The sequence below is a fragment of the Narcine bancroftii genome, chromosome 5 (genome assembly GCF_036971445.1).
Source record: "Narcine bancroftii isolate sNarBan1 chromosome 5, sNarBan1.hap1, whole genome shotgun sequence".
NCBI classification, from domain to species: Eukaryota; Metazoa; Chordata; class Chondrichthyes; order Torpediniformes; family Narcinidae; genus Narcine; species Narcine bancroftii.
In genome coordinates this window covers 37,756,457-37,777,286 of record NC_091473.1, presented here as the reverse complement: position 1 = coordinate 37,777,286, position 20,830 = coordinate 37,756,457, and the positions used below count along the sequence as shown (strand labels likewise).

The window sequence follows — 20,830 nt, the reverse complement described above, 5'->3', positions numbered from 1 at the left end:
GTAATTAAGTTATTTTACATTTTTCAAGGCATTAATACTTAATATGCATTTCCAATGCGTTGCTTTTCAGTTCATTTTCAGCCATTATACTTTTTTTCCCCCTTTAGTACTGCTCATAATGTCTTTCTGCTTACCCTGCAAATCCTTTTTCCCTTCATTCTTGGTCTCAACAGTTAAACTGTGTGTGATTAAAGTGTAGACATCCAGATCAAAAGGATTAAGTGACCCACTTGCATCTTTGAAAGAAATCTCTGGTGCAATTCATTTTTTGGGTTTGGGGTGAGTGAATTTGTGCTGAGAAAATGGGTAATTGGCAAATTAAATATTTAACTTGCTATTATTATTATTCTCAAAATACTGAGTGGATATTAATTATAATTTTACGATTTTGTATCATCTGCTAACGCAATATCTTAATATTTCTAGGACAGATCATTACCTCATTGGCAAATTTGTGCCATCAATAGAAAATATTTTTTCCCCTGGAATAACAATTGCTTGAAAGTAGGAAATTATGAAGCAATGGTAACTTTTGTGTGGCACAGGAAGCATTTTCCCTTGTCCTAAAAGTGGCAAAGAAACTGCCAGTTTTCCCGATGGACAATGATGCGTGGGATTCAAAACAAAAGATGTTCGGTTGGAATGCATAAATTGTTCCTAACAGTAGGTGCCTCTTCAGTTTATTGCTACTTTATAAACATTTATGAATGATCTAAATATTTTAATGTTACAATAATTCTTACTCGTGATTTCTCATGTTTTTTGCAGTTTGAATTTAAAAGATGTATCGTTTCAGCCCAAGGCCTGCGGCTCAGGCTAACACAGAAATTGGCCGTCGAACGCGGCGACCGGCAAATCATCGTGCAGGCTGAAACGCATGTTTCCATAGGCCGCCAGCAGAGCAGTGAAACTGGCCAATCATCGCTGGTGGATTGCAGGGGGCCCAACTGGGACCCAGGCATCCGAGGTAACCAATCGGCAGCCGGCCTGCTCAAGCCATGCCCCGGTGGTGACGTGGCCGAGCTGACTATAAAAGGAATAAACTCAAGTGTTGAATACACTCTACTGGTGTGTGTGTGTGTCTTTCTTCTCCTGCAGATTCAAGCTACAGCATGAGGGCTATAACTGAGAGCTATAATCTAGCTGTAGCCATAGAGACCTTGCTACAGTGGTGACCCCGACTGGTCCAAATGGCACTTTGGACCCGAAGATGAAAGAGTAACCTGTGATCAACACTGTAGCATTGAAGCCGCTTGGGCTCTGGATGTCACAACCATGGGCATGGCTCCAGCAAGCTAAGGCGGAGTTCACCTTCTGATGGATCTCCGCTGATGACACGCGCTTCTACCATGTGGTCAGTGCCCTCGATCAGGACACTACAGCCAGCATCATTAACTTCCTCCAGCAGCCCCCGGAACAAGGAAGGTATGTAGTAATCAAAGAGCCGTTAACCCGCAAAGCACAAACATGCTGTCTGACTGTTGCATATCGACGGTTTGGGGGTCAGGGCCCCTTCCACCCTCATGAGTAATATGTTCGCTCTCCATGATGGCCACATCTCCTGCCTGTTGTTTCAGTAGATCTTCCTGGAGAGGCTGCCCAAAGACATTCGGCTGTTCATCGTGGAGGATGACTTCAATGACCCCAGGAAGGTGGCTGCCCGAGCAGACCTGCTATGGGCGGCAAAGATGGACGCCTGCACTTCACTCGAGCAGGTGACAGTACCATGTCATCAGAGCCTGGCAAGGAAGACTACCCGAATGCCATGCCCCACCAGTGAGCAGTACTGTTTCTATTACCAACAATGGGGTTCCGAGGTCTGTCGATGCCTCTCATCCTGGCATCATTAATGGCTGCAACGACTGGCCAACTGCATAGCCTGCTACATGTGCAATACTCCCCGTCAGATCACAAACCCCTTACCTTTGTCTTCAGTAAGGGGTCAGATCCATGGTCAGCCAAGCAACAGCGGCACCTGTTCTAAATTTCCGAATTTACAACGGACATTGAACACATAGCCGACAAATCCAATGTAGTGGCCAACACCCTAAACTGTCCAGCTATTTTAGTAGTGCATGACCCTACCTCTGGCATCGACTATGCGGTCCTGGCTGATGCACAGCAAGCAGGCCCTGACATTCCAGCATACCGGACAGCACTCATCAGCTTATAACTGGAGATCACCCCCAGCAAGCGCATACTGCTCTGAGACACCTCAATGGATAAACCTCGCCCTGTCATTCTGGCTGCATGGAAGAGGCGGGTTTTCAACTCGGTCCACAACTTGGCTCACCCCGTCATCAGTACTATAGTCAAAATGGTGGCGAACAGGTATGCCTGGCACAGTCTCCGCAAAGAGGTCACCCTGTGGGCCAGAACTTGTACTCAGTGCCAGCCATCCAAAATCCATTCTTATATCAAAGCTCCACCAGACATTCAAGTCAACACGTCGCCACTTCAGCCATGTGCACATTGACATTGTGGGACCCCTTCCTGTATCCAGAGGTGCACGTTACCTTCTCACAATGCTTGACTAGATGGCCAGAGGCGGTGCCACTATCAGAGCCGTCCACAGAAGCATGTGCGCGGGCTTTACTCAAAACATGGGTAGCACGTTTTGGGGTCCCTGAACACCTTACATCGTACAGGGGGGACAAATTTATTTCCAGTCTGTGGACCACCCTTGCCCATGCCCTGGGGACCTAACTCCATCATACCACAGCGTTTCACCCATAGGCCAATGGGTTGGTGCCAAGGTTTCACAGACAATTTAAGGCAGCCTTAATAGCATGGCTTATCGGACCCAACTGGGCCAACAAACTCCCTTGGGTCCTGTTAAGACATCCGCACCGCACACAAGGAGGACCTCGAGGCATCTTCTGCCAAGTTAGTCTATGGTGCATCCCTAGTTATACCGGATGAATTCGTGACAGCCACTGAGGACTTAGGGGAGCCCCCGGCGATCACATTGTCCGGACTATGCGAGTGCCTAGGCACCCTAGCCCCTGCTAAACCTAGACCTCACAGCCAATCCTGCACTTACATCCCAAAGAACTTTACTGACTGTAAATACGTGTTTGTTTGGCGTGGGGCTCACTGGCCACCTCTACAGTTGCTTTACGAGGGGCCATACCGTGTCCTTAGACACAACGGCTCCACCTGTGTTTTGGACATTGGTGGCAGGGAAGACACTTTCACACTTGACCGGTTGAAACTGGCCTATTTGGGCTTTGACAAGCCCAATACTCACCCACAGCACAGGGATTGGCTTCCTAAAAACAGTGCCCTGATCATCGGTTCTTGTGCCGGGGGGGGGGAGGGGTCGCGCCAACACAGAGAATGGTTGTTGAACGTGGCTACCGGCAAAGCATCGTGCGGGCTGTAACACCCATTTCCATAGGCTACCAGCAAAGTGGTGCCCGAGCATCCAAGGTAATCAATCAGCAGCTGGCCCGCTCAAGCCACGCCCTGGTGACGTGGCCGAGCTGACTATAAAAGGCAGAGCTGCCACTGAATAAACTCAGTGTCGAATACACTCTACTGGTGTGTGTGTCTTTCTTCTCCTGCGGATTAGAGCTACAGCATTATGGCTATAACCGAGAGCTATAGCTGTAGCCGTAGCGACCTTGCTACAGTAGTATAATACGTAGCACATCCTTAACAATACATTTGACTGTGGGGGAAAGAAAAGATAATTTATTCTAGTCTACAGATATTTTAACTGAAAACTGCAGGCATGGTTGCAATGTCTAATGGTTCTCCTGACACTGACTATAATTAAATCACACTGTGCTATTCAAGGTGGGAATATTTCTCCAAGCAGCATTAGATCTGATAATGATGACGCACATTACAAGTCTTCCATTTACCACTTTCTGAAAGTGTTTACGTCACCAATGGAAAATCTTAAAGTACACCTTATAATTTATTGAGATTTTCACTAACAGGTGACATTGGATTTAAGATAAAGATGCACAAATAATTTTTCAAATGACCTTAAGTCCTGTTTGACAAAGAGCCACCTGAGGCTCCAAATCACTTTCTATGCCCCTATAGTTTAAAATAAAATCTTGACATTGCTGGACTGTGCAGTAAAAATAAGAAACATGGCACTCTGAGGAAAATGATTATTAGACAAGGAAGTTAGCAGGAATTGATAGGCGTTTTAGTAATAGGTATAGGATTTTACAGAAATACTTCAGGATCAAAGCAGGTAATTGATGTATTGAAACAGATACAAAAGATGGTGCATTCAAGTTGAGACTAATGATACAGAAAAATGAGAACAAATGGGTCAATGAAGAATTAACAGACAAATTAAAGAGCAGGGCTGACAAATTCTTTCATGTGTTGCAACATTTGTTTGTGCTGCTGGAGTAAACAGAGCCCAAACCTAACTTGTCACTCTGTGTTGGTGATGATACAGTTCACTTCTATTTCAACTGATGCCTCTGCATATGACACACATGCACACAGGCATGAACAGTAAATGAAGCACAATAGAAGACTGACTCAGCTGTGTAAAATTCCATAGCCATGATGGGCCAGAAACAAAATGGGCCTTGAACACCAGAGAATCGTGGCTGACTTTAGTCCAGTTAAAGACTTCACCCTGTTCATGCTGCTGGCTGGATAGAAATAGTCTCTATTTTCCCATCTATTGGGATCAGTCCCAGCCTTCCACCATATCTCCAGAACTTTCTGCCAACACTGTAATCAAGTCTTGGATCATTTCTTCAGTTACACTCTCCCCTCATCTCGCCAGTCCCCTCCGTCCACCCTGGTTGGCCTCCCTTCTTTGAAATCTTCTGACCAGCTGCATTTGCACATGTCCCTTCATCACAAAACACCCCACCCCCAAGTCAAAACCCCACAATATATCCAGTTATAGAAGACTGTAGAAAATTCTATGAGCGTAGCTGCTTGCAAAACCCTTTTTTTTTTGCACATGATGTCTCAGGGCTTGCGTATAATAACAGAGCCTTGAGGTCTGACTTTAACGTGCACACCTTCTCATCTGGACATACATCCTCGGCTTACATTGAAGAATTCCTAACTTCTGAATTTCAAGAGCAGTTATTCTGAAAATATGTCTGGAAATTTGAACTTGAACTTGCCAGAGCATAAGTAGGTATTAGCACTGCAGAAGTAGTTGTGCACGAGACCAGAGCTCACTGGCATGTTAATGTAGGAATGGATTCTGGTTGTGGTCTTCTGGTCAAAAATCCATGACCTAACTATTGCCATTCAGGAAGATATCCCTGAATACTGCAGAGATACAGAAATAAAGCAAAGGAAGAATTTACATTCAAAGACTGTTTTTTACAACTTTTGAATGAAGCATTTTGATATGGGCTGCATGTTGTTCTAAGACAAGGAAGAATAGAAACAATTAAAGTGGAGCTGGAGGAAGGATAAATGGAAGAACTTTTATGGACCAAGGAAAAGCAGAAAAATCAAGGCCACCAAACCAATTTGAGGTTAACTGAAAATATAAAGTATTCAGAAAAAACTGATTTGGGATTTTCCAGAGAAAAGTTTAAGAAATTAGTGCTGATATTGGAGTTTCAAAAACCATATGGTATCCAGACAAGCAAACTAAAAGTCTGAAATGTCAATGCATCAATGAGTTAGCTGTGATGTGGGTAACTAAGTATGTGAGTTATTAACTTGCAAAAAACACTATAGATTCACTGTTTTTCAAAGTCCTCGATCTATTTTTGGCTGTGAAGAAAAAGATGGAAACTGGGGCATACTGGCAGAGGCATGCCTGCTCAGCAAGGCTTCCCATTTGTCAATTTTGTAAGGGAATGATTTTTACAGTCTTTGGTCAAGCAAAAGAAATCATGAGAATGGCTGGGAATTAGTTATATACGCATTTGTTCAGATGGTATGTGAACATAGCCAAGCATCATTTTCATGTTATATCATTACTCAAAGATAAATTATGGAGATTGAATTATGAAAGTCTGGTCATTCTGTATGTTTATTTTATCATACTGCAAGACAAATACTATTACATTTACAGCCAATTGCTATTTATCTTCCGCAAATGCAAGCTGCTTGGAAAGCGATTAGGAGTGACAAATGCAATGAAAATTTCTCATGGGCTAACACTGCGATTATAGGTCAAATATAGTTTTGCGTTAACAGATAAGGGGTTTAATAGAGTAAGGCTAAAAATGGAATATAGACCTTGGATTAATTTAGTGGATGTGAAATCAAATCTTTCTGAGATAACAGGAGAATAATCAGCTGAAAGTAGAACTATCCATGAAAGCAATTGAATTGACCGTCATTTGTACATAAAATCAACTGACCAGCCAATTTTGCTTGACTCAAATATTAATGGTTCTCTATTCTTGGGTGCTGTCTTGCACCTAAAAACCTGTTGATATCACCCCTAGTTTAAGAAAATCCACACCCTTTCGATTTACTGACCGCTATATCAATTCCCATTCTTAACAAGTCCTGACCCAATTTTCTGAGTGTAGCTACTTTATTTTGAATTCAATCTTATTTTTTCAAAACCTGCTCACACTGACACAGTTGTTTCTCGAGAGCCTTAATTCATACCTACAGATCACCTCTCAGAAATATTAATTAAAGATGCAATATCAAGTCCTGCACATTGCCATAAATTCTCAGTTCTGTCCACCACTTAATCCACTATCTCCAATTTGTCATATGATTTATTTCAAAATTTAATGTTGTAGAGTAAAATTTTATCTGATTAAATATCAGAAAACTGAAGAACTCTCCTTTGGATCATGTTGCAAACTTAGTTCATTGATCACTGTTCTCAGTCCCAGAAATTATTTGAAGCAGAACCAGGCCATTCCCACTTTTGTTGTGACTTTGAATCACTATGCGATTTCATTCTTTTCAGTATTATTTCAGTGGAACTTATCAGACTCCACTCATGTTTCAGCTCATCTACTGCTGAAAGCTATCATCTATCTTTTTGTTGCCACAAGATTCCACCATTCCAATGCTATCTTGACTGCCTTCCCATTTTCCCCCAGACTTAAAATGATATTCATTTAAAATTTATTGCCAGTCTATTAGTTATTTCAAGTTTCATTCATCAAACATACTTGTTCTTGTTCCAACAATCATTCAATTGTAACATTCTCATCTTTACTTTCAAATTGCTCTATAAGCTCATTCCTTTCCCATTTGCTAACTTTTGATATAATAATACCACAATTAGCAATTGGGGCTAACGACCTGTTTCTGCTATATATCTCTCTGTGAATCCACAATATTTGAATGATAATATTAATACTTTTAATTCATTTACAAACAAAGTAGACAAAGAAACTTGTGGTCAGATCACTCGTCTGAGTACTAGTGGAACCATGTAACCTAGTACTACCTGTTGCATGGTCAGGTGGTCAGCAACTAAACCGACTCGCCCTACCAGGCTTGCTTGGAGGGTGACTAGAAGGGTAGCTATACACCCTGCAGGATGAAGAACAAGACCTGTCAAAGGGCAGAAAAACCCTATTGTAGGGTAAATGGCCATCTAGCAAACACTTGCATTGAAGCTTGGTCTGGCCATTCACTGCAACAGAACTTCATCCAGCCATTTTGGACCTCACTATGGTATTGGATCCAGGAAGGGATATCAAGAGGGTGGGTCTGGACCCTACTCACCTAAATCCATTCATGCACATGCTGTTCCTTTCTGAGGAGTAGGGTATCCTCATACCAAACCCCACAAACTGAAAGGAAACATCATCATCCTATGGGATGGATAGCCAGAAGAAGGAGAAATAGAAGACAAATATAATTCCATTGTCTGCACTTAACCCAGATCAGCGGCCTCATTGAAATCAACAAGGCTGTGTTAAATATGCCAGTCAGAAACTACGGTAATTGTATCCAGCTTCTCAGCTCAGGCCAATAACCAAGAGGGATGGAAGTGGATATTGATTGGAAGGACAGGAGAAAAAAGCTGACAATTGATTGGGGGAGGAGCATGGCTTTGTGAATGCAGAGCTGGAGGAAGGAGAAGGGAAGAGAAGAGAGACCAAATGCTAGAGGAAAGGAGACATAGGAATAGGGAATGGGAGAGGTGGAGGAGGGGGGTAAAGAGAGGTCAATGTGATGCCATCTAATTGGAGGTGTTGTTTCTTCAATTTGCAGATATCAGTTTGGCAATGCATGAGATCAGGACATACATGTTAGCATAGGGAGGGGGAGAGGAATTGAAATGGGCTGCCAAAGGGAGATTTCCACTATTGCAATGGACAAAGTGCAAGCACGCAAGGAAGCAATTTCCCAGACTGCTTCTTGTGTCACTAATGTAGGGGGGGCCACAACAGGAGTATTGGATGCAGTCGATGACCCCTGCAGATTCACAAGTGCTGCTTCACTTGGAAGGTTTATTTGGGGCCCTGAATGGTGGTGAGGGACGAGGTGTGGATGCATGTAGCATTTCCTGGGTCACAGGGATCAGTACTACAGATGTGATTGTTGGGAAGGGAGGAGTGGACAAAGGAGTCACAAGGGAGCGGTACCTGTGAACAGCAGAGAGAAGATGTGTCTGAAGATTTGGATCATACTGTAGATGGTGTAAATTATGGAGAATGATACATGTTGGATGCTGGGTGGAATGTGAGGACAAGAGGAATCCTGTCTTTATTGGGTCTGGGGGCAGTGAGGGCCAGGCATGTGTGGGTTTCTTTCTTTCTTTTCCCTATCCCATGTTTCTTTTCCTCTAGCTCTGTCTCTCTCTTCCCCAACCTTCTATCTTCTTTCCTCCAGCTCTGGACGAATAGATCAATTCTCAGCTTTTCTCTCCAGGCCTTCCAATACATATCCACCTATGATCTCTTTGCTGTTGCCTGTGCTCCTTACCCTGCTCTTTCTTCCTTCTTACCCCTACCATTTGATTCAAGTGCCTGCCTGCATTTTGCTCATACCTTGACAAAGGACTAAGGCTTGAAATGTTGATTGTATATCTTTGCTGAGTACAGTCGCTGAGTTTTGCCAGCATTTTTGTGCATTAGCATTTCACATGACAAGCATATGACTCAATAGATTGGAAACTCAATCTTATAATGCTTCTCCCCCACAGAGTGAAATGTGATAATGATCATTTCTTCGGATTATTTTATTTCATATTGGAAAGATGATCTATCACTTTCAGAAATGGACCACCCTCCCGCATTCCAACTAGTCTACATTATCACCATGCACTCTATCACAATACTAAATTGGCATGTCAGGTTAGGTCTTTTACTTATTTTTCTTCCTTCTGCAATATTCACCCCAGATTCAGTAACAACACTGGGCCAGACAACACCACTGGTCCCAAATCTCCAGCCAACATTTCCCCCTTTATCTATAAGTCAATCCCAAATCTAGTCCTAATTACATTTACCCATCCTTGACTACTGCTTTGGGTCTGAACATCCATCGCTCTCTCTACGAAGTCACACCACTAACCACATTTGTTATCTACCATCAAAAGCTACCCAGATATTTTTTCCCTCACTCTCTTTCAATTCCAGTAGCAGAGGGCTTTATGACTGCCCCATTGCAATGTCGCTACTGCCTATCCATTTGGGTGCAATTTGTATGCCACAGAGCTTTGGGAAGAAAAATAATGAAGAGCAAAAAAAAAAATCAATGGAAAGAGGCTCCAAAATACTGATATACAAGAGACTACTAATGCTGGAGTATGGAGCGACAAAAGAAAAACAACCTACTGGAGGATCTCCGTGGGACGAGTACCTGGGGGCGGAAAGGAATTGAGGATGGTGGGGGGGTTCAGGGAGAACGTGAGGGGAGAGAGTGAGCACACAAAATATTTTCTTTTCGATAAAAAATTAGTGAGCCAGGTCACTTTTATAACATATCAAGAAGTTACACCTTTCCTGATACTTTAAAAATATCTAACTCCAGATTTAGTTCAACCGTTGATTTTATATTTTTAGTTTACTGGAGTTATATTTTAACAAAAATCAGTGGATCACTTGTTTAAGACTTTGGATTACTAGTAACATGATATGACTTACACAGCACTGTTCCTTTTATTGATAGTTATTTTTGATTTGGTACTAAAAAGTAATAAAATGAAAATGCAAGGAAGTTGGGAGAACAAAATAGTTCTTGAGACATATTTAAATAAAGAATGATTGGTAAAAGAAGCTTTGAATGTAATGGTAAATTATTGCTAAATATTGCTTGTTCTTTGGACCAGTTTTGAGATCCTGGTATATATTCAATTTTTTTCTAATGTCAGCAACTCACCTCTGAGATCACTGCCATCAAGTTCTGCTTTTTAGCATTCCTGTTACTTCTACTTCACAACAGGCAACCTTTTGCAGCATCCACGTAAACTCTTTCTAGAAAACTTGTGTCTCACTGAATCCCTTGAAACCACGTTTTTTCTACTTCTCTCTTAAAAAGATTGCCCATTATCTCTGCTTAATGTCAAACTTTCTGCAAAGCACTTGGAAAAATTGTTCACCAGAGAAGCTTTTTATTAATCAGTTGCTTTGGCTGAGATGAACTCATGTTCAAGAATGTATTAATTAAAATGTAATTTTCTAGCTAATCTATCAATCAAATTTTATACTTTAAAAAAAATAAATATTTGGAATGATCTTCTGGATAGATCAGATATATTGAAAGGAAATTCACATGTCTATTGATCGGAGAACCTGTTCCATTAAAAAGTGCAGACATCCAATGTGCTGTTACATATGAATGGGCCAGAAAATTTCTGTCCTTGATCCTTTTCCATGTTATGATTCAGCCTCACAAACCTTAGCTTTTACTTTTTTAAAACAGAGAATCAAGAAAGCTGCAGCAGAATGGGAAATTTGATTTAAAATCTGAGTCAATATTTATTTTGTATGGTGTAGCACATCACAGGAATAAATTTACAAGCAATTCTTCTCCTTATTATTGCAAAAATATTATCACATTCATTGGTGGAAGTAAAATATTAAAATGCGATATTACATTTCTCCAAGGAATTTAAAGAGTATTTTAATCCTTCCAAAGTGTTCTTTCTCTCTTACCCTCAGAAATCTTTTTCTCTTTCACATCCTGGCGTTTGTGTAGCATTGCAATAGTATCCAAACATATCATACGCAATAACAAACAAAAACAATGATAATGAAAAAATAACTAACAAGTACAGAGTTGCTGATTTCTAAATTTCATCCAACTTTATGTTTGGCTTTTTTTAAAAAAAAATCAGCCTCAGAGAGTGGTTGAAGCTAATGGTAACTGTAGTTTCCTAAGCTCTGCGTGACATTGACTCATGTTTTCTGCTCTGGAGCCCAAGGCTTTAGTGGATCATTTCTAGTTTGTGAAGTTTAATTTCTATAAGCGAAGTTCAATTAATATAATTTCACAAATAAATCAGAATGCTTTTTAGAAATACTGCATTCTTTAACTAGTTAAAAGAACCAAGGTTTAGCCGTACAAGAATTAATAATTTGGCATCCTAGAAAAGATTTAATGTTAAACATCAGCAGCAAATTGACATTACCTGTTCAGGCTTCAATCCTGGAGGAACCCAGGCATATTCCTCCAAAGCACAGCCAGAATCATCATCAGATGTGGAGTTCCTTTGAAAATCATACATGAGTTTGTTCACGGTCTTCTCCATTTCTAAAGGCATCACTGTCACTACGTGCTCCTCACGTGGACACTTGCAATGAAGACAGATTTTTCTGTGAAATTAAAAAAATCCATTTGTCAGTTCATTGTAGTTGAGAAACTACAGAAGTGATCACTGTCAGGCTTAAAGGCTTGGATTCTTAAATATAAACACATACTTGGCAACCAGCCTCTGGCAGTAGCTGAATGATTTCAAGCCAGTTTTATAGTCTGCATGTATGCCTTTTGTGGTTTGCAGTCATATACATGTTGAACGACCCAGGAGGGTCAGGGACTCTAAGGCTTGTCGGGTTGTTAAAGCTGTCAGAGTTAAGTTGCTTCTGCTGTCAGGGAAACAGGCTGCCAGGAGCAATTATTTCAATTAGGAAAACATCGAATAGTTAACACAAGTGTAAATACGAATGGCTTGCTATTACAGTGACAAACTACGTAGGCTCTGAGATTTCAAAACTGTACCGGAACTGACATGTTAGTGTGTTTCAGTTTTAAAACCATCTACATGAATTAATTTAAACAGCATTTAAAAAAAAAGTAATCAATCCTGTTAATGAATATTTTATCAACTGATATTGATTAAATAGAATTAGAGTGGGCATGTTAAAACAATCAGCAAAAAATAATGTTCCTTCTATAATGGTACATTATTCATATGAGTGAATAGTTTATCTTGGACCATGGACTTTTGCCAGATTTTCTCAATTTCCTGTTATTTCTTAGATCAAGAATGCATATTGACCCAAACAAGCAATGGGCATCTGGTTTGCATCCACTCAGCATGAGGACACGTTTTAGCAAACAGTTCCTGCCTTTGAAAAGAGAACTCAGTTACAAAGAATAATTACCAAAACAAATTAAACGCCTGTAAGTATGAGTCACATCATATTTGCCAACTGTACAGAGTACCTATTTGTTTGGACAGCACATGGGTTAAGATGGCAATTCTCAATAGTTCAACATATGTATTGATATTAGTATTTCAAATTGAATTTAAATTTAAAGGAAAACTTTTAACATGTGTCACATGAACAATACATCTTAAATATGATTGGATCTTCAGTAAAAATATTGTCATAATAGTCTGAAGTAATTAATTAACATTATTAAGATTCATATAACATCATCTAATATTGATGGTATTCTAAAACTGATACAATACTTCACTCAAAAGATTAACAATGCATGCTAAAAACTAGCTTTCAACCTGTGAAAGCCATAAAGTATCAGACTTAATTATTGACAGATTGTTGCTTGTTCATCAAGTTAAATTATTAAATATCTGCTGTACTTTAGAGAATGCTATTTATTAAATGGTATAGTAATTTCTGTGTTGTGAGAATGTAATATAAAAAAATAATATGGCTTCAATATCATGTCAATTTAATCAGAGTATAGAAATTTTAACCAACAGCTGGATGCCTTTTAAGTAGAAGCCTCATAAATGGCCATTTTATCAGCATGGCACTTTTAAAAAAAACACAAAAAGCGAGAAAAAAAACACATTTGTTTTCAATTTTGAAGGACAACAAAATAATAAAATGTTTGGTTTTACAAATGGAATTAAAACAGGTTAATTTCAACATTATCAACTACAAAGACAGTTAACCATTAGGTTGAAAATCTGTTATAGAATGCCTAATTATTGGGGAAAAATAACATAAGCCAGCATCTGGAGAATTCAACCTGATAATTGTTGAACTAGATGATAATTAAGCATGCAAGTGTAGAAAAGAAGGGTAGAAGTATGGCAAGGTAGTGAATAAGAAATTAGAAATTACTGTAACCATTTTCGAAATGATAATATTTGAAGGCATTGTGCACCAATCTTGTGCCGTAAGCTTCCATAGGACACTTTCAGAAATTAGCGCAGTCTTATTGGTGCAGATGAACACAAAAATTATTTTGACTAAAATGAAATAAAAGGCCAATTCCCATCACTTTTTTTGGGTCTCCTGTTTCAGCATTGCACAATTTGTGGATACATCCATAGAAGTTTATCACTATTTCAAGATGCATATAACTCAGAGTTCAGTAATGGTTGTGAAGAAATGGACCTACAATCTCAGATAATAAGATCCTGGATATGAGAATTTACAATTCTCCTGTGGTTCATCTAGGATGTGAGAGAGCAAAACAAGCAACTGAACGGTGATTTACAGTAACAAATCAACCTACCAATCAACATATCCCTGGATGCGAGAAGAAACCCAGATGAAAACATGCAAACTTCACAAACCCTGGTCTCTGGAGCTGAGGCATCAGCAATACCTGCAGTACCAAAGTGATACTCATATCCAGACTAACCAACATCTTTCTATTGTCTACAAGCTACAAGTTGTGAAAGGCAAGTAATGATCACAAAATATTGGATTGATGGAAGCTATATCAACTCAAAAGACATGCCCAGGTTAAAGCAATCCTTTGACTGCTGTCCCACAATCTCTCCATTACGAATATTTGATAACTGCAGTATTTACTATGTACAAGATGCATTGCACCAAATTGTTAGGCTTATTTGACAACATCAACAAAACTGTAAACTCTACCATCTGAGTGGACAAAGGCAACACAACATCCTCGCATCTCACACCAAATCACACATTGTCACATTTGTTGATATCATTGCCGCATCAAAATCCTGAAATGATCTCATCAATAGTACATTCACTAAATGGACTACTGTACAGTGATTCAATTTGAGGTTAAATTGAAAAACCATGATGCAACACTTGAGTCAAATTTACTTGAAATCTACTTTGTAAATTCATGAACTTCATGCAGCTCAATGCATTTGATAAAGGAGCAAGTAGTGAAATACCCATTTCAAAAATGCTAGACCAATGAGGTAACTTTTCACTTTCTGTTTAACTATTCATCTGACTTCAAGTGGAGTTCTTATGGCATTTGCACTTAAATAACAAAGACCATTATTATCAACATTACCATTTTGACACCTAGTTGGGCCATTAATTTTTTTTATTATAGATTTGTGTCATTAATATTTTCTCTGTTGTTATTTATGTGAAGTTTACGTATAAGGAATTATGCACAAGCAAACAACAAATTATGTGGAAGTAAACTATTATTGCACCCGCAAAATATGAATCAATTGCTATTCTTTTGTGACCGGGAAACATTACTGATGAAGAATAAACTGCAGGAAAGAATTTTTTAATTGGGCAAAACAATATGTTGCAATCCACACTGTTCTTATAATTAAAACAAAATTTGGAAACATTAAACAGCAGCATATTGAATGACTAAGTTGACTATGACTGATTTATTAGGGGCTCTGATTTAAGACGTTCTTTTTAAGATATTTTTAATGACGTTTGTAATAATACAAAAATTAAGGAATACAATTATATATTGAAATACAAATTACAAGAAAAAAAAACACCCCCCTTAATTCAAAACCTCTATCACTCTGCAAGGTTGGGAAAAAAAACCTAACATGTAGGTATCAAGTGACAACCTATTGGAAATAGAAAGTACAGAATCGAAGCTTAAAACAAACCTAAAACTTTAGATTGTGGTAATGGTGCATTAAAAGGGTGGCCCCAAGTCTTTAGGAAATTAGTTTTTCAATCTTTAATGGCTTTATTGTAGCCAACTGCTGCAAAGAAACACACACACTTGCAGGGTGGGAGATGAAGCTCTGAGATTTATTGAGGCTGGAAAGGCTCCTTTTATACAGTTGGAGTTTGATTGGCTGACATCAGCTGCATGAATAACAATAGTGGGCAGGAACATTCTTGCATGTGAATACCCTTCTTCCCCAGCCTGTATTGATCTGTTAGCTGGGCAGCTTGGCCAGCGTCATTTTAGGGCTGCTGGTTTTGTACTGCTCCAGTTTTCAACCTCGCCGGTTCGCTGTGTTAAGGGACATTTTACAGTGTGTTAAGCTGCTATTTCCTACCGTGCGCACCACACGATGTGCCGGCTTGATCTCCGCAGTGGAAGGCCACCACAATATCTAATTTTTTTCTAAACTTAAACAAGACATAATATCATTTAACCATTGTGTGTGTGTGTGTAGGTGGAGTGTTATCTTACCATATTATCAAAATTCACATCTGGCTGTCAATGAAGTAAAAGAGATGACATTCGGCTTCGAGTTGGAGTCAGTAATACATCCACATCTTGAAATGATCCGAAAACAGCAATTAAAGGGCAAGGTTCCATTTTAACCTTAAGAATCACTGATAGTGTTTGAAAAAACTGAAAAAATTTTTCTAAACTAGGGCAAGTCCTAAAGCAAATAAAAAAACAGAACAATGACCAGTCATATAAAAGCATGTGTAAATTATGTTTTGTTATTAAATTTTCTCATTATGTCTTTTAATACCACAATGCTATATGAATTTTTGATTCTAGTCACAAACCAAAATGGAAGACTACCTTATCCAACGTATGCCAGCCAAAATGAGGTAGAATGTATAACACCAACTCAATCCGCAAAAACAAAATCATAACCTCTTATGGAAATCAGAAATTTCTTCTGGAATGTGTGATAAATCTGCACATTCAATCACTTTTATTCTTTGTGATACTCAATTTTTATAATTGAATACAAATTCTCAAACAGGATTTAAACAGTTGTGTTTAGGATTATTCACCCAGACATTATTGCTCAACTGAATAAATATTCAAGCACACCTTCGTCTCTTATTTATTTCCTTCTATTAGAAAGATTAGCTGCAGTTAACGAGCTTATAGTCAGGTGACACTACTATGTCATCACAGGCACCTCTTTTGTTCTACTTATTATTCTCCCCTTGCAGTTCAAAACAATCTTGATATTTAATTTTATCCCTATTTCTGATGAAAGATCATCCACCAGAAATGATAACAGTTTCTCTCTTCACATATGCTACATATAGGTTTATTCTTATACACACATGGCAAAGAGTACAATACACAGTGTCACAGACAAGAATTTATTATCCATGATCTACACCAGAGGTGGCCAAACCTGCTTTATGTAAGAGCTACATATGATAAACTTCAGATGTTTGAGAGCCAAAAGACACGAAAAAAAATTACATACACATTTTTACTTTGATATGCACATTTTGCTATTAAAAATATTATATAAATATTAAAAAATACATGTACATAATATTTACATCATGTTTATATTTTTTGTATTGCTAATTTGTATTAGTTTCAATAATTAAAATGTACACATATCGCATATTATGTAATAGTCAAATTTTGTGGACCAATTTTTAGGGGAAAAGTTAGGGGGTTGAATATTGCATAGATATAACTTTTGACCGTGGTAAGTACTTGCTTTGTTTGATGCATTGAGAGCCAGCCAGCCAGGTGGTAAGTCCGTGTTTGAGACGTCAGGAGCTCTGATGGGTGGGAAGCTGCCGGGTGCTAGGCAAGAGTCTGTAGTTTGGGTTTTGGGAGCTCTGGTGGGTGGCCAACCAAGAACACTGCTGGGTGGTAGGGGAGTGAGAGGATCCGGGCGAGGTGCTGGGGGCTGGCATGGGAGGGCGGCCAGGGCATCAAGAGCTTGCATGGGAGGGAGGCTATGATCTCACATTTTCTTTGGCTTGGCTTCGCGGACGAAGATTTATGGAGGGGTATGTCCACGTCTGCTGCAGGCTCGTTGGTGAATGACAAGTCCGATGCGGGACAGGCAGGCGCGGTTGCAAGAGAAAATTGTTTGGTTGGGGTTGGGTGTTGGGTTTTCCTCCTTTGTCACTTACATTTTGCTAATCCTACTGCCTGCAACACGGTCACAATCACACAACTGCAAGTCATGCCCATTAACATTACACAGCCATAATACCTCCATGAACTGCACTTTCATGTCAAGGAGCCGCAAGTGGCTCGCAAGCCGTGGTTTGGCCACTTCTGATCGATGCCAAAAATGCGTATGAGGGATCTTTGTATCAAAAGTTCACATTTTCAGTGAAATGTCTGCAGCATTGCTCCTGGATCGGATCTCATCAGATACTTGTTAATTTGGTTTAAAGGAGTTAATTGGCGAAGTAAAACCATATTTTTACAATCAAAGTTTCATTGCCCATCACATTGTCCTTATCTTTCTACTCTGTCTTCTTTCTTTGGCTTGGCTTCGCGGACGAAGATTTATGGAGGAGTAATGTCCACATCAGCTGCAGGCTCGTTTGATGCTGACAAGTCCGATGCGGGACAGGCAGACACGGTTTCAGCGGTTGCAAGGGAAAATTGGTTGGTTGGGGTTGGGTGTTGGGTTTTTCCTCCTTTGTCTTTTGTCAGTGAGGTGGACTCTGCGGTCTTCTTCAAAGGAGGTTGCTGCCTGCCGAACTGTGAGGCGCCAAGATGCACGGTTTGAGGCGATATCAGCCCACTGGCGGTGGTCAATGTGGCAGGCACCAAGAGATTTCTTTAGGCAGTCCTTGCACCTCTTCTTTGGTGCACCTCTGTCTCGGTGGCCAGTGGAGAGCTCGCCATATAACACGATCTTGGGAAGGCGATGGTCCTCCATTCGGGAGACGTGACCTACCCAGCGCGGTTGGATCTTCAGCAGCGTGAATTCGATGTTGTCGGCCTCTGCCATCTCGAGTACTTCGATGTTGGACATGAAGTCACTCCAATGAATGTTGAGGATGGAGTGGAGAAAACGCTGGTGGAAGCGTTTTAGGAGCCGTAGGTGATGCCGGTAGAGGACCCATAATTCAGAGCCGAACAGGAGTGTGGGTATGACAACGGCTCTGTAAACGCTAATCTTTGTGAGGTTTTTCAGTTGGTTGTTTTTCCAGACTCTTTTGTGTAGTCTTCCAAAGGTGCTATTTGCCTTGGCGAGTCTGTTGTCTATCTCGTTGTCGATCCTTGCATCCGATGAAATGGTGCAGCCGAAATAGGTAAACTGGTTGACCGTTTTGAGTTTTGTGTGACCGGTGGAGATGTGGGGGGGGCTGGTAGTCATGGTGGGGAGCTGGTTGATGGAGGACCTCAGTTTTCTTCAGGCTGACTTCCAGGCCAAACATTTTGGCAGTTTCCGCAAAACAGGACGTCAAGTGCTGAAGAGCTGGCTCTGAATGGGCAACTAAAGCGGCATCGTCTGCAAAGAGTAGTTCACGGACAAGTTTCTCTTGTGTCTTGGTGTGAGCTTGCAGGCGCCTCAGATTGAAGAGACTGCCATCCGTGCAGTACCGGATGTAAACAGCGTCTTCATTGTTGAGGTCTTTCATGGCTTGTTTCAACATCATGCTGAAGAAGATTGAAAAGAGGGTTGGTGCGAGAACGCAGCCTTGCTTCACGCCATTGTTAATGGAGAAGGGTTCAGAGAGCTCATTGCTGTATCTGACCTGAACTTGTTGGTTTTCGTGCAGTTGGATAACCATGTTGAGGAACTTTGGGGGGCATCCGAGGCACTCTAGTATTTGCCAAAGCCCTTAGCTACTCACGGTGTCGAAGGCTTTGGTGAGGTCAACAAAGGTGACCTTTGTTCTACTCTATAGAACAATTCTAAAGCATGCTAACTTCTTTCATATCAAGTTGTATTCTGTTTAAAACACCTTCACATAGTGAATCAATTGGAGAAACTGGAAAAATAGATTAGTGTTTGTTGAGAATCTTCAATGTCATAACCTAGTTTAAAAATATAATTATTCTGTGCTGTCTTCTTAATAACACTCATTTGACCACTGATGTGCTTTGGGTGGTTGAGAAATGTGGTCAATTTGAAATTCTTTTGCTGCACTAATAAGAAGATTTGGAGTAATTTATTAATGACAAGTTTTCCACTCAACATGATGGTTATCTGCCTTTTCGAGTTAACTTCCAGAGGAGCAGCCAGTGATGTACATAAATTAGGTCCTTAATGCAATGTTTCATTCCCTGCAGAAGGTTGTGATTTGCAGTAGTTTTAGCAAGAAAATACAGGTTAAAAGGCAAATTGTAGCTTTCTGAAGCTTCTTTGGAGGTTCACTTGGTCACTTGGAAGAAACCAGTTTGAGGGTTGGGTGGTAGTGCAGTGATTAAATTACTGGACGAGTAGTACAGAGGTTTAGTTAATTTTATGACAGGTGTAGAATTGTTGTGAAGATCCAACTGCTTAATTAATATTAAAGAAGCAGGCAGATTTTTCCAAGGATGGAGGAAATCTGCCAACTTTATCTGGTCCACATATACATGGTTCTAGATCCACTCCATGTGGTTGATTCTTAAAAACTTTCTGAAAAACCAAGCAAGCCACTCAGCTGTCAGTATCTCACCACATGTTTCTCAAAAAAATAATTTAACAGCTTTGTCATAAACACTGGATTCTCATTCTAATTTATCGTCACTCTATACTTGTTACAGAACTGTTCTTTCATAAGCAGTGTTGAATGTTCTTTCAAAGCACGCATATAACCATACAAAGTAATTCAAAGAAGAACAATCAAAATCAGCCTTTTAATGACATTTCTTCTATCAATCTTTTTCTCCAGTTCAAGTATTCTTAATAATTCATCCCAAGCATATTCTTCATTTTGCAATATTTGCAATGATCAATTAATTTCTTGCTTCTAGCAATCTTTTCTCACATAGTGATCTTTCCAAAAATCACCAACCTCCCTTGCATTCACTCACACTCCAGGAATAGCCAAGAGTCACTGGCAATAGTTTCTCAATATGTGGCTATAACATTTATTGTGCTGACCCAAGATTCCATCTTGCTATCCTCCAATCTCTCATCCACTTGTGGCGACATGGCAATGTGATAGGATACGCTTCCATCCAATGTCACCTCACAACTGCTTTTCTTGGCCAGTCACCATTTCAAAATTGGCAGACTGTTTGCTTGACATCCAGCATTCATTTTGGGACCTCAAAATCATTTGCAAGGTGGCATTTTTTGTCTCTACCCAATTGCCTTTAAGATCTAAAATTGCTGCAGTCTTTCCAGTATAACTAGTTCCAACTTGATGTTGGAGAGGGAATTCCAGTATTTAAATTAACAAAGGAGGAGGACCAGAACATATTTCTAAGTCAAGGTAGTTTTGAAGTTGAGAGAGTGGTGATGCTCTCATGCTGTCCTTGACTTCTGTCATGTGGAAGTCACAGAAGTAGGAATTAAGAAATGCAAGAACATGCTTCGAAGAGTCCAGTCAAATTTTACAAGACCTCCTCTACATGAACTGGCTTGTTTCATTCCTGCTAACCGATCAACAAAAACCAAAAGAATTAAATTGGTTTATTATCT

The 20,830-nt window shown here is 39.9% G+C and overlaps 1 protein-coding gene across 7 annotated transcripts in view; it reads right to left on the bottom strand.

Annotated features, from left to right (window-relative positions):
- The window catches only part of prickle2b (prickle homolog 2b), a 281,661-nt gene that overhangs the window by 27,027 nt on the left and 233,804 nt on the right, over positions 1 to 20,830 (bottom strand). For 6 of the 7 annotated variants that reach the window (XM_069937140.1, XM_069937137.1, XM_069937141.1 and 3 more), the window contains one exon: positions 11,516 to 11,699. In XM_069937140.1, coding sequence (XP_069793241.1) covers positions 11,516 to 11,647 — 132 coding nt within the window. In that variant the 5' untranslated portion in view covers positions 11,648 to 11,699. Of the gene's footprint in view, positions 1 to 11,515; positions 11,700 to 11,804; positions 11,984 to 20,830 lie in introns of those variants that run through there. The other variant, XM_069937142.1, reaches the window with a different exon arrangement.